Source organism: Coccinella septempunctata, chromosome X (genome assembly GCF_907165205.1).
Source record: "Coccinella septempunctata chromosome X, icCocSept1.1, whole genome shotgun sequence".
Lineage (NCBI taxonomy): Eukaryota > Metazoa > Arthropoda > Insecta > Coleoptera > Coccinellidae > Coccinella > Coccinella septempunctata.
Window position 1 is genome coordinate 2,673,865 of NC_058198.1, and position 12,749 is coordinate 2,686,613.

General features: G+C 36.0%; 2 protein-coding genes across 9 annotated transcripts in view; both read right to left on the reverse strand.

Annotated features, from left to right (window-relative positions):
- Positions 1–12,749, reverse strand: part of LOC123322145 (myosin light chain kinase, smooth muscle) — a 235,247-nt gene that overhangs the window by 125,768 nt on the left and 96,730 nt on the right. For 3 of the 7 annotated variants that reach the window (XM_044909995.1, XR_006539056.1, XR_006539057.1), the window contains exon 1: positions 4,622–4,861. The exons of 3 other annotated variants lie outside the window; for them this stretch is intronic. The gene's annotated coding sequence lies outside the window, so the exon portion shown is untranslated. Of the gene's footprint in view, positions 1–2,248; positions 2,523–4,621; positions 4,862–12,749 lie in introns of those variants that run through there. One more of the 7 variants, XM_044909997.1, reaches the window with a different exon arrangement.
- The window catches only part of LOC123322147, a 36,894-nt gene continuing 33,878 nt past the window's right edge, over positions 9,734–12,749 (reverse strand). The window contains exon 5 of one of the 2 annotated variants that reach the window (XM_044910000.1): positions 9,734–11,851. In XM_044910000.1, coding sequence (XP_044765935.1) covers positions 11,733–11,851 — 119 coding nt within the window. In that variant the 3' untranslated portion in view covers positions 9,734–11,732. Of the gene's footprint in view, positions 11,852–11,898; positions 11,939–12,749 lie in introns of those variants that run through there. The other variant, XM_044910001.1, reaches the window with a different exon arrangement.

A 12,749-nucleotide genomic window follows, 5' to 3' on the forward strand; every position in this document is an offset into this window, starting at 1 on the left:
AATGTTAGTTGCTTACACGTTCAACGATCAAAATGCCATAGGTTACTTGAGTGAAATCTTGCTCGTTTCAACACGAAGTGGTCTGAGGAGATCTAGGCACTTCCAGCACGAAAAGATATGAGATATATCTAGGGAATAAAAGTCAAGGAAAACTGGGAGCACCAAAAAAATAATTGACTTCTCAGAGAGTGGACATAACCAGCAGTATTTCATTATTTTCTTCTTTTAATCAAAGTAATGTTCGGATACACACCAACTTAGGCTTTTATTGCCATGAGAGCAAACCTCTGTCAACATGGACGGTTGTAAACAGAGACTTAAATCTGCCGTTATGGCGTCAAAATACATACGGAAATCCAACATGGCGGATAGTGTTTGCCTCTGTCTAACAATCTCCGTCAATTAAGTGATTACCATTTGGTCCGGCAATAAGCCGATTTCTTCAGCTGACTGAATTCACCCTGAATCTCCAAATTCAAATAGCGGTATTGATTATGCGATATAATTGGCCACCTAATTTCATTGAAGTTTGCGATGAAGTTCGGGAGTTTGTACGACGTAATTGAAAAAGGGGTGAGAACTGCCTACGCTGAAAGCAAAAATTTCAATTTGAACTTTCGATCGTGTTACGCTCTCTTCACTTCGGATGTTTTCTGCACTATCCGTGAGAATGAAGCATGATGAATTTTTTTCTTATTATCCGGCGGAATCATTGTTTTCCCATCCCTATTGCTTCTGGAAAATGAGCAGTATCTGGCGATCGATAAAAATCGGTTTAAATTCACGATTGGGTTCACAGGCAGTAACCTGGAGAAAATTAATACTTCATCTCATGAAAAATGTGATGAGTACAGTACAGTACAGTACAGTACAGTACAGTACAGTACAGTACAGCACAGCACAGCACAGCACAGCACAGCACAGCACAGCACAGTACATTACAGTACAGCACAGCACAGCACAGTACTCTCAATCAATTGATGGTAAATTGAATAAATTCGTGAAGCCAACGCTGTACGTTTTTGCCATTTTCTCAAGATCATCCTTGTCCGAGGGTGCGAGGGATGTTTGCTTTGAATGTTTCACTTCACAGTTCAGTTATTAATTTTTTGTTGTCCGGAGTCTCGCCCACTGAGCCAAGGAAGCGGTTGTACGACAGGGGTAGGAAAACGCGCACTCAGTATCCATTCGTGCTGCAAATTTTCCCCAACTGACAGAGGTTTCTTTCGTGACGAATTAAAAAGGCCGCAATGCCGAACATTGAATAATTGATGGAAATTATCGAGTGAAGTTTTTCGATTCCAATCAACGATCCTGGTTCTGTCGGACGCGCCGGGAAGCGAGAGGCACAACATGCATGTATTTATGCGAATCACAACACCTGAGAATGAAAAACAGATTTGATAAACAGCAACGCCGAAAAACACCTGAGACTTGTCGCCGTTTTAATAAATTATTGCATGCCGGATTCGGTACAAACACTTGGGGAAATGGAAAATTCGTTCATTCCGAAATGAAGCGCCTTGAATAAACCACACACAAGATCGATCAATGTCTTCGGATAAGCAGTCCACGAATTGGTTACATTCTGAACTATTCAGATAAGTTCACCCGGTTTTCCGCAATTTTTTTTTTTTGGGCGCCGACACGTGAACAACGAAATTGGCTCCTGCTTGATAGAGAAACAGTTAAATTATTTAGTAGATAAGCTCAAATACTGACACAATTCTAGGTACTGACTGAGTTGTTTCGATGCAACCTCTCACCCTTCTTTAGAAAAAATTTTTTATTCGTTATCCATTTCGAGTAGGCAAACCCTCGGTAAAAGTTTTCGATGTTTGATAGTATTTCCAATATGATAAAATCGGGTTTTACTGAAAATATTTCGGGCATGAAAAGTTTTATATGAAATTCCATTATAGGCAAACTATTTTTGAATCAGAATCTCTAAATAATCATTTCACTGCACTTTACAATTTCCTATGAAGGACATTCAGAAGTTTCATCATCTTCTCTTCAAGTTGCATTAAATATTCATTAGATTGGTACAGGTTGAATATGAAAGAAGCTTTTTCACCATTACGTCATAAATGAAAGAGAATTTCAAACGAGCCACTTTTCATTTTTATATGGTAAAAATAATGTTAATCAATCAAACTTCGTATAAATTCGAATGAATTCGCACCACCAGACGAAGTGTTTATTCCAATTTCAAAATGATTGAAACAGATCAAGAAATTGAACTCACCTGATCGGAATGACTGGCAAATTAGATGGATTTTCGAGAACTAATTCACAAACTTGTGATCTTAAATTTTCTCCAAAAAAACTGCAGTAGACTAGTGTTAGGATAATTAAACGACTCTAAATATAATATCGTTCGAATCAGAAGAAAAATCAGCGAAAAACTCTAGCTATATTTCGAATTGTCAATAATAATTCTCGAGACAGACTGTCAGTTCAAAAATTACACATCTATGACCACCCATCGATATTTTTCGATTGTGAATTCAACAACGACACAAACTGTTTGCATTCTATGGATGAATATCAGACGAATGACATACTGAGGCAGACCGGGAAGTATGATGTAAACAAAAACTGAAATGATCGTATTTGCAATGTGAAAAGTTTTATATGGAATTCAATTATAGGCAAACTTTTTATTTTTGAATCAGCATCTCTAAATAAAAACTGGTGAAATTCCAGGAAGGGATACTATTTTGGTTCAATTGGGGAATCCTGTCCATCTGTTGATCCATTCGAATCAAATGGAATGGAAAAAAATGCGAACCTAGCTAGTGTTCACGTATAAAATAATGTTGAAATTAGCGTACGCATATAACCGATAAACCGAAATGAAATATTTCCGAAATCATAAAGCACGCATTTGTATTACATCGGCTATCGAATTAAAATGAAATTGGTTCTCATTATATTATGTACAAATACATATTTCATTGTTTATTATACAGTGAAAATCTCTGATCCCAATATTTCATCGTGATGAGCCATATTCATATCATAAAACGCATTCCATGTGATTTCCATCGATCCAACACGAAAAATTCATGATGCCCGTGGACACTCTATTCTACAGGGTGGAAATGTACGGTTTTTGGTTAGGAAAAACCACGTATTAGTCAAGTTTTTTCAACGCAAGTGGTTGAAATAGGGAGAAGTCTTTTTACTCAGGTTGTCATTATACATCGAGCTCATTTATTTCAATTAATGTAGGTACAGGGTCTTTATAAAATATTGTAATATAGCAGAGGGCTTCGAAATATTCCCTTCCTGTAGATTTCAATGATTTTCACGAATTTGGCAACAAAATTTCCATGGAAATTCATGGTTTCAACATCGGATGGATTATTGGAGCAGAAACTCCCGTATTCGTTTACTCATTATGTTAAACGCCCTCAGTAATAATTAGGAGTACTGAATAAATTAGTCAAGTTATTCCCGATAATGAGAGGAACATTCCGAGTTCAGAAAGTTTTAGTAATAACTTTTCGGCAGAATATACTTGATGGCTTTATTGCCTCTTACTCGCATCGCGTAAATACTCAACCAATAACTAGTAGTAAGAATGTGAGAGCGAGGGTGGGTCCCTAACTTGAAATAAATTCAGTAAATCAAAGACAGTTTTTTTTTCGTAAATATGCTCAGCAGGTCGATTTATATTTTAAATTGCGCTCTTTTTGATATAAGAAAATGTTATACAGTGTGTTTTTTTCAAATGGCAATCATATTGTTTTGAAGGGTACCTTTTTAAGCCACACATGCGTAGTAAATATCCAATTCTGGTTACTTGGTTATTTTAGAAACGGAATATTAGGAGATATCTGTTTTTTGTTGGTCAAAATATTCAAACAAATACCTCTTGACATTCCATTCAAACTAACTGAATGATTTCATTGAGTTGAATATTCCAATTGTTAATTTTTGAAATTCTTTTATCCCATACCCATCTAAACATAGAAAGTTACTGTCAAAGACTATTTTCCGTGTACCTAAGTTATTCTTTCACTCAAACCTATGGCACTCTATCGCATACCTCCCATTTTATGTTCAAAGCACTGGTATGTTACTGGTCAGAGCCATAACAAAAAGGCTCTCATACGTATATAAGATTTCTGTGCATCCGAGCGAGAATGTAAGACTGAAACTCCGCAAAATAATATCATGTCGTAAGGAAAAGTGCGCTCATTTCTCTGCAGACTCAAAGGATTCGAGAGACGATGTGTATTTCAATTTCGAGAATTCCTGGAAAATCCATGGAATATATTGAAATTTCTGGATGCGAACTCACCCTATCCCTCGATAATAAAAAAACTACCGAACGAGACAAACAACAAACTCTGCATCAGACTTGAAATGATCGTCGTTTTCGATATGTTCTGTGTGAAATAATACCGAGGAAAATCTTACGAAATGTTATGAAAAATAACTCTCAATTTTTCAACCTGTTGAATCCAACGATTCTTCTAGTTTATCAAAATTTTTTCGACTAATAGAAAAACATGTAGCCAAATTAGAACGATGTTCGATGGATTATAATTTCCATTCACGAAATACGAAAAAAAAAAGTTTAAAAATCTTCAATCTTGATAACCTGTACCTTGTGTTGTGGAAACTGCGATAGCAATAACTTCAAGACAACTTCGTAAACCACATCACTTATGTCAATAATCAATCAAAATCCACTGAAAACCACCGTCGTCAGTCAGTAACCGCGATGCATGAACATCTTCAGCAGAGTTTCCCGAGTAAGCCGCGTGAAAATGGTCAGCGCGTCTAGCTACAGATTTTCCGGCATGGTCTCTTCGTGTGGAGTGTTCGCGGCCTGCGTTAAAGGTTCGCGGGTTGATTCAGACTGGCTTCAAACTCCGGGAAAACGACCCTCTAGCGGCCGATCACGGAGTTACACGACCCAAAGACAACACAAACAGTTGCTTCAGTATAGATTTCCAAACAGGGACGATATTTTGAGGAAATGTTGACATTTGTCCAGTCCGTAACGTATATTCTAATGAGGTTGTTCAATGAATTCACCCCCTTTTCCCTCTGCGTCAATGATAAATATTCAACGGTCAACACCGCTTCTCTGCGGACTAATTCTAAATAAACATTTACGTTTCTTAAAAATTGAAATCCATCGGTACATCACCAGATCTACGTTTGTCCGCACATCATCCGACATTTCCGTTCAACTAAATACGAGAATTTTCCGAAAAATATCCCAGAACTAGTCGAATAAACACAAATATACAGGGTGTGAAAGTTATCTCATGTAGATTGAAAAACAAGAATAAAAAAGTTCAATAATCTTGTGGAAAAGTTCCACAATTTTTCCACTCAAAACAACATAATTAAGAAACTGTAATTCCAATCAAACACACAAAGATGTTCTTCCTTGTTTCAAGCCTATCGTGACATATACATAGCGACCATATTATGTTCGAACTAGCATCGATCATAGTTGCCGAATATCCATGACATTTGTGAATCTTCCCCAGAAAGTAGTGGAAAACGAACCGAATATTTCACGTATACAATTGGAGAAAAGAACAGCTCAAGAAGAACGAATGACATTCTCTCCATAAAAGAGAAAAATGATAACCTGGCCCTATTCACGATGATCCGAATGTATCCAGTGATAAATGATGTTACCTAGAGCTATTCCATCCGTTTGTTAATTCTGGCTGGCGTGGATATTTTTTCCTCCATGATATTCAATTATGCCTATATGAATCGTTTCTGCGATAAATGCATTCAGAGCGACGACATTTCTTGAATGACGAAATCTCGATGTCGTCAATTTTGAACTTCTCAGATTTATTACTTGAAGAATTGCTCTATCAGAATATGTATCATATTTAGATCTAGGATAATTATCCTGGAAGAAAAACTACTCTAAAGCTGACCTTTGAAAAATTCCCAAAAAGTTGGGTTCAGTTAAAACTTCCTCAAGACAGAACGGTTGCGTCGAGATGGGTGAACTTCTCAGATTTATTACCAGAAGAATTGCTCTATCAGAATATGTATCACATTAAGATCTACGATAATTTTCTTGGAAGAAAAACTACTCGAAAGCTGACCTTCGAAAAATTCCCAAAAAGTTGGGTTCAGTTAAAACTTCCTCAAGACAGAACGGTTGCGCCGACATGGGTGAACTTCTCAGATTTATTACCAGAAGAATTGCTCTATCAGAATATGTATCACATTTAGATCTGCGATAATTATCCTGGAAGAAAAACTACTCGAAAGCTGACCTTCGAAAAATTCCCGAAAAGTTGGGTTCAATTAAAACTTCCTCAAGACCGAACTATTGCGCCGAGATGGGTGAACTTCTCAGATTTATTACTAGAAGAGTTGCTCTACCAGACTATGTATCACATTTAGATCTACGATAATTTTCCTGGAAGAAAAACTACTCGAAAGCTGACCTTCGAAAAATTCCCAAAAAGTTGGGTTCAGTTAAAACTTCCTCAAGACAGAACGGTTGCGCCGACATGGGTGAACTTCTCAGATTTATTACTAAAAGAATTGCTCTATCAGAATATGTATCACATTTAGATCTGCGATAATTATCCTGGAAGAAAAACTACTCGAAAGCTGACCTTCGAAAAATTCCCAAAAAATTGGGTTCAGTTAAAACTTCCCCAAGACCGAACGGTTGTGCCGAAATGGATGAAATTCACCCTGAACAGAAAAACATGGTGAACGATGAAGAAAATACGAGAAAACAAGCGTTCACAGAATTTTCATGTCGAGCAAATTCGAAAAAAAAAGGGGATTGTTTTGCCGAAAACTCTACCAAATCAACGAACCTGTCTGAAGCGAGCCTATCTACATATACGAGATTTGATATGGCTAAAGAGTATAATTATATTGAAAAAGGTATGCGTTGAATTCACATCCAAGCGAAAGAATTCAGTGTGGGATACAAACAGACATTTCCTCCGAAAACGCATCAATTTTCATTAAAACGATCCGGGCAGAATGACGGTATTCATCATTGTGCGTTCAGGTTTAGGGTTCCCGAATGAAAGGTGGAAAGAAAAGAGGTTTCATCCACGAATCCGCTGTCGGCTATTCCTTCGCAGCAAACGTAGCTGGAAATTGCATGTTCTGTTCTTTAGTGTTTTCCATCGTTATGTAGATTACTCTTAGTGCTTCCGTAGGATCCATCTAGTCCACGCAGCAATGTAAATTACGACCAGAAATAACGGTTGAATATTTGTGCGTCGAATGTATGTAGATTTGGTGAGGCGTTTACAAATGCCCCGAAATTAGCACCTATCATAGTCCCACTAATTGATATTAGACACGCGTATGCTGACTTTGTAGCATTCATCAACAGCCAAGGATGCATCCTTCCTTTTCGGATATTACTGGACAGCGGGAGCTAAATTACTCCCTAGCATGTATTCAATAACGCTCAGCATTTCCGATCCCCACTATTTTCAGAATTCTAACAGAAACTATCCTGTGCATGTTGTCCTTATTGGATATTTCTACCCTTTATCTTATAATTGGTAAATATTATCTACCACATTATCAATTTTTTAAATTAATGTTTCGCTGATCATTTGATGAGACCTCAATAATGAAAAAATAATTCATTCGCATGACGTTTCGCAGTTTTAATAAATTCCTCATTCATGGTTTCTAGCCCATTATCCAACTAACAATTTGAGGTGAAATGAAATTTTTCAATACTGCTTGTAAAAGATGGTTTGTATTGTATCTTGAATGCTCCGCCTTCTCAAAGTCTACGAAATGATTATTGGACACACATTGTTCGAAAAAACCAGTCGTATTCTCGTTTGATGGAATTGACTTCTTGTGTTCCTCAACTCTTGTTTTTATTTTCCTGTCCAATAATCATTTCACAGATTCTGAGTAGACAGCCATGGTGGGAGTGAAGGAAAACTGGATTTGCTGGAGATCCTGAAGATTAGAATGAACCTATAGTGAACGAGCAGTTAACTTTCAATCAGTGTTGATAAATTTTATCTCATATGGTCAGTTCGATAATGGGCTAGAAACGCGAAACATATGTCACTGAATAAGGAATTTATCAAAACTGTGATACATTTGAAGTAACAGATGTTTCATTTCGTATTTTCACAAAGCAGGATAGGTCATGCTACGAGTACAGGCGGTGAAAAATGATTTCGTGAATATGAGCGATCTGCATTTTTCGTCCCAATCAAGGAAAGAGAATTTTCTCTAGGGAAACTGACCAGTATTATTATAAATCATCACAAACATAAAAATAGTCACGAGCGAACTTGAATGGAATCAATCTTTCTTGAAGAAAAATAGTCGATAATGATAGAATTAATATTGTATATCGAAAAGTAGTTGATTTCATCAAGCAAGAATTGATAAAAATGAATCGAAATTCCTTCAGTACATTTCATATCAGACGTTGAAAAATAACTCAATGAAGAATTGGAAATGTGCTGCAAAAAGTTCATTTCTGCAAAAAGGAAAGCAGAAATGGCATCCTACAACACAAATACGAAAATAATTTGAGATCAACGAAACCCCAATTGAGGTATTAATTATATTACTGGCAATTTCTTCAAACTTCTTCCTCCAAGACATGGTAAATTCGCTAATTCGCAACCTGTATGAAATGATTTTCAACGAGAAACTGAAATTGATGCCTTGACTGCCGCGGAGAGCGATCGACTTTCCTTTGGAGAGACAGCCAGCCCCATCTAGTATCAAAATATTATTCAAATTTGGAAAATGCCCGGAAAACTGAAGATTTCCACTTTCATGGTTTCGGTTAGTGCTAAATCTAACCATCAGGCGTATATTATTTTTTATAATCATGGAGGAGTAATTTGAATGAATCACCGAAACATCAATAAAAAACATTATACTTAAGTTGAAGTTTTTTATTCTCCATATATGTTATATCACAATCACATCAAGACATGCAACTAGTAGGTTTTCCACCTACGAATTTGGAAATAGGAATAAAATTTTAAAAAAACCAGTTTTGCCATTTTTTGCATTATTTTTGTTTTTTTGAATATTATAATGGCTTTTTCTTCCCAACATCTGAAACACAAGGAAAATGATAAGAAATGTTTGTAGAAAATGCTTCTACGTTACAAGTTGTAGGACTATTTGTCAGAAGCAAGTTTTTTGAAACAAAATTGCCTCACGACTAATGTCCAAACAATATGAACATCATTATCTATCGAAAGACATAAAACCTTCATTTCTTTTATGAAAATTTCCCCCTTAACTCATCATACCTCCAGTTTGGGGGTACAAAATGTTTGGTGAATGCACAAATTCATACCCTCTACCGCCCCCTAGCGCATTCGCCACTTGATCGTTAATTCCAGCATGTATTCATTTTCTATCTCTTGTCTTGACTGTAAAAAAACGTATAATGGCAATGAAAATATATATAACTCATAAAAAATTAAGGGATTCTGTTTTACTCGGGAGAATAAGTACACACATTCTTCTGCAACTTTATTGTTTTTCATTTTTTTGTTCACAATAACTTGGGAGTTTGATGGACGTGAGTATCAAATAGTTACGTTGAGAAAATTGTATATAGTGTTGATGATTCTGTACAGCATGATTACAATTTTCGAGATAGAAGATGAAAAAATCGTAATGATAGTTTTTTTTTTCGAAGTTCTTATTGACTATATTTCATCCTCAAATGCAGCCAAGGGAGAATTATCCAATACTCATTAACTTCACCTCTTGATTCGAATATTTTTACAAAAACTAAACGAAAACTCTAACTATAGGCTATAAGGATTTTCCTTGATCACTGGGTCTAGAAATATAATAGACACGTTGAATTCTTCATCTCAAATATTCTAAACTATTCAACATTCAATATCGACAGTATCTCATATTGATAATATATTGACATTAAGTAATTACTCTGACTCTGTTATAAGTATATCTGTCTATGTATATATTAAATATATAAATGTTCATGGATTTGAGCAAATTTCATATATGAACATTATAGTAAGTCCACTAAATAATTTGGTGGCTTTCAGTTGTCAACATTTTGTTCCCTTATCACCAGAATTAATGAAATAATCTATCTGTTTTTGAAACAAACAAAAATCATTGATTTTGATTGAACATATCTGCACACAAGGACGGATAATATGGTCAGGGACCAGAGGTGTTCGTCAAAACTGTGGAGAAATTCTGATAAAAAAGTATATTCCCAGCTCCCTCTGGAAGATGTATACAATATTAGAGTCGACCAATTTTCCCGAAATGATTCATATGCAGAATCCGCTTTCCATCCTACGTCAGCATCTTGACGAACATCTCATGGTCCAAAATATATTTCTTCATAACGAGTTTCAATCGATACAAATTTCACGAGAAATTAAAAATAATTCTACTCAATTCTAATCCGAAAATCTAAGATCAATTCGAATGTACATAAGAAATTCTAAACGATTTAATGCATTTCATTGATTCAAAGTGCGCCATTTTATAGGTATCTTACCTTCTTGGAAACGAACGTAATACCATCCTACTCCAAAAAATTTATTCTTACGCTAAATATTCAATGGATTCAAAAATACTGTGGTTCAATAGTATTATGTTCATTATTCATCTTATTATCTACAGAGAATTAACACAACTGCTAGTTTTGTACTCCTTCAATCCTGCCTATTGAATATTTCGAATTATATATTTGGAAAAAGGGGAACTATTTGGAGATTGGAAAGGTTAGAATGAGAATTAAATCATACTAATTAAGCGATAGGTGGAATCCAGAAGAAATATTCGATTCATTTAGTTCTGACGAATAAAATAAATTCATGTTTATGCTCTTAAATGAGTCGGTTGTCCTAGCCCATCTCTGAGATATTCCTGATATTCCGGTAGCACCAAAGAGCTCATATAAACTTCATATTGTAATATAACTGGTACTCAACTTTTCAACTCTGACTCTTTGTGCTTGATATTGCCCATCATTTCTTTATCACATATTCTCCTTAAATAGCCGGATCTTCAAAGAACGTATTACATATTTACAATGGGGTCAAATTATTTCCGATGATAATGAAAGGTAAATATCAACTTCATCATACGAATAGGTATATGAAAAACATTGATCATTGAAAGGGTCCATGCAGACTGATATGAAACATTTGATGATTATGACGACATTCCCGAAAACCAAACAGAACTGAAAAATAAATTTAAACTGTTATTAGGCATGCGCCTTCATGGCCATTAGGCTGATTTCGTAAAAAGAGGACCTGCGCATGAGATATTAGTGCCATTCTTTATAAAACATATCGATTTCAAAAGTTTCTTTTGAAATTATTGAATAACTGTCATAGATCTACAATCAAGAGACTTCACAGAATATTTAACAGATTCCATAAGCAAAATCATGTTGAAACTAAAATTCCTTTATATATCTGAAGAAACCCTTCCGGGGGAAGAGGAAATCAGGATTTATTTTCGATCCTGCATTTGGATAAGTTGAAAACGATCTTTTGCCATGATGGGAGAAGAATTGTTGCAGTAACATACAATGAAAACGATAACATGAATCATCTTAATCTAAAAGGGATGCTGTGGGTGACGGAGGTTGTACATAAATGGTGTGTTAACAACGGTTTTCATTTCATATGGGACTCCTAGGACTCATTTCGAATGAACAGAGGGTTCATGTCTGTTTCACTTATTCAAGGTCCTTATAAGTAATTAGGTCGACGTATGCAGCATAACATGCCCATGTTCTTGTACAAGGAGTTTCTCCTGCGTTTATTGGTCCACGAATGTGTTAGTTCTTCCCCTAGTGCCGTTGATCTCTCTGAAATCAAAATCTTATTAGTGAATTCGAAAATTGATCGATTGTACCCGTTCTGTCGATACTTCTTCTAAGTCAACTTCTAGGTACCTGGAAAGAGAGGGATTATAGGTTTTAATTGTGCCAGTATATGTTACTCGGGGTTCTTCGTCCGTCACGTGACAGTAACTCATAATGGGTAAGGAATTTCATCAGCATATCTCCTCGGAATCGCCCGAGGGATCAATCAGGACACAATAGACTCGTGCAGGTAGCCACTTTGTCGTCCAGACAAATTGACATACTTCAATTATATTTCGATGGGAATTGTGGAAATGAAATGAATTTTGTCCTAGAATGGCTGTCGCAAATATACTCAATGTTTGTCACGACCGAAATGTTGAGATCCATTTTTGATCTTGTTACATGCAGCCACTAGGGGTTCTCTTTTAAATGTCACTTGGTATATAACTTTCAGTTCGATTTTCCATTCATGAAATGTGAGGCGTGAGTGTGATATTGAAATATCCTCCACGATGTTAATATATCAGCATATCCACAGTTACCATCGAACAGATGTTACGACATATTCAATATCGACGAAGCCTCCAGAGAGACAATATCGCTTTCTATACGAAAAGCCTCCACACCCAGAAACTGATGGTATCGAAATAGTTCTGTGACAAAAGCTATATTTTTAAATCCAGAAGTTCGAAAATATTAAAATGCCAGCCTCCCAGAAGATCAGTCACGATCCATTCCGAATTATAATTCGTGAATTGAACTGTGGAAAGAGTGTGGGTTATTATAACGAGCAAGGTGCGTTCCCTTCGACATGTAGGATGGACTAAAGCTCTTTTCAAATGGCTTCGACGTTCGCTATTATCGACTACAGGTTTTAGAAGATCCCACTCAATTTTAC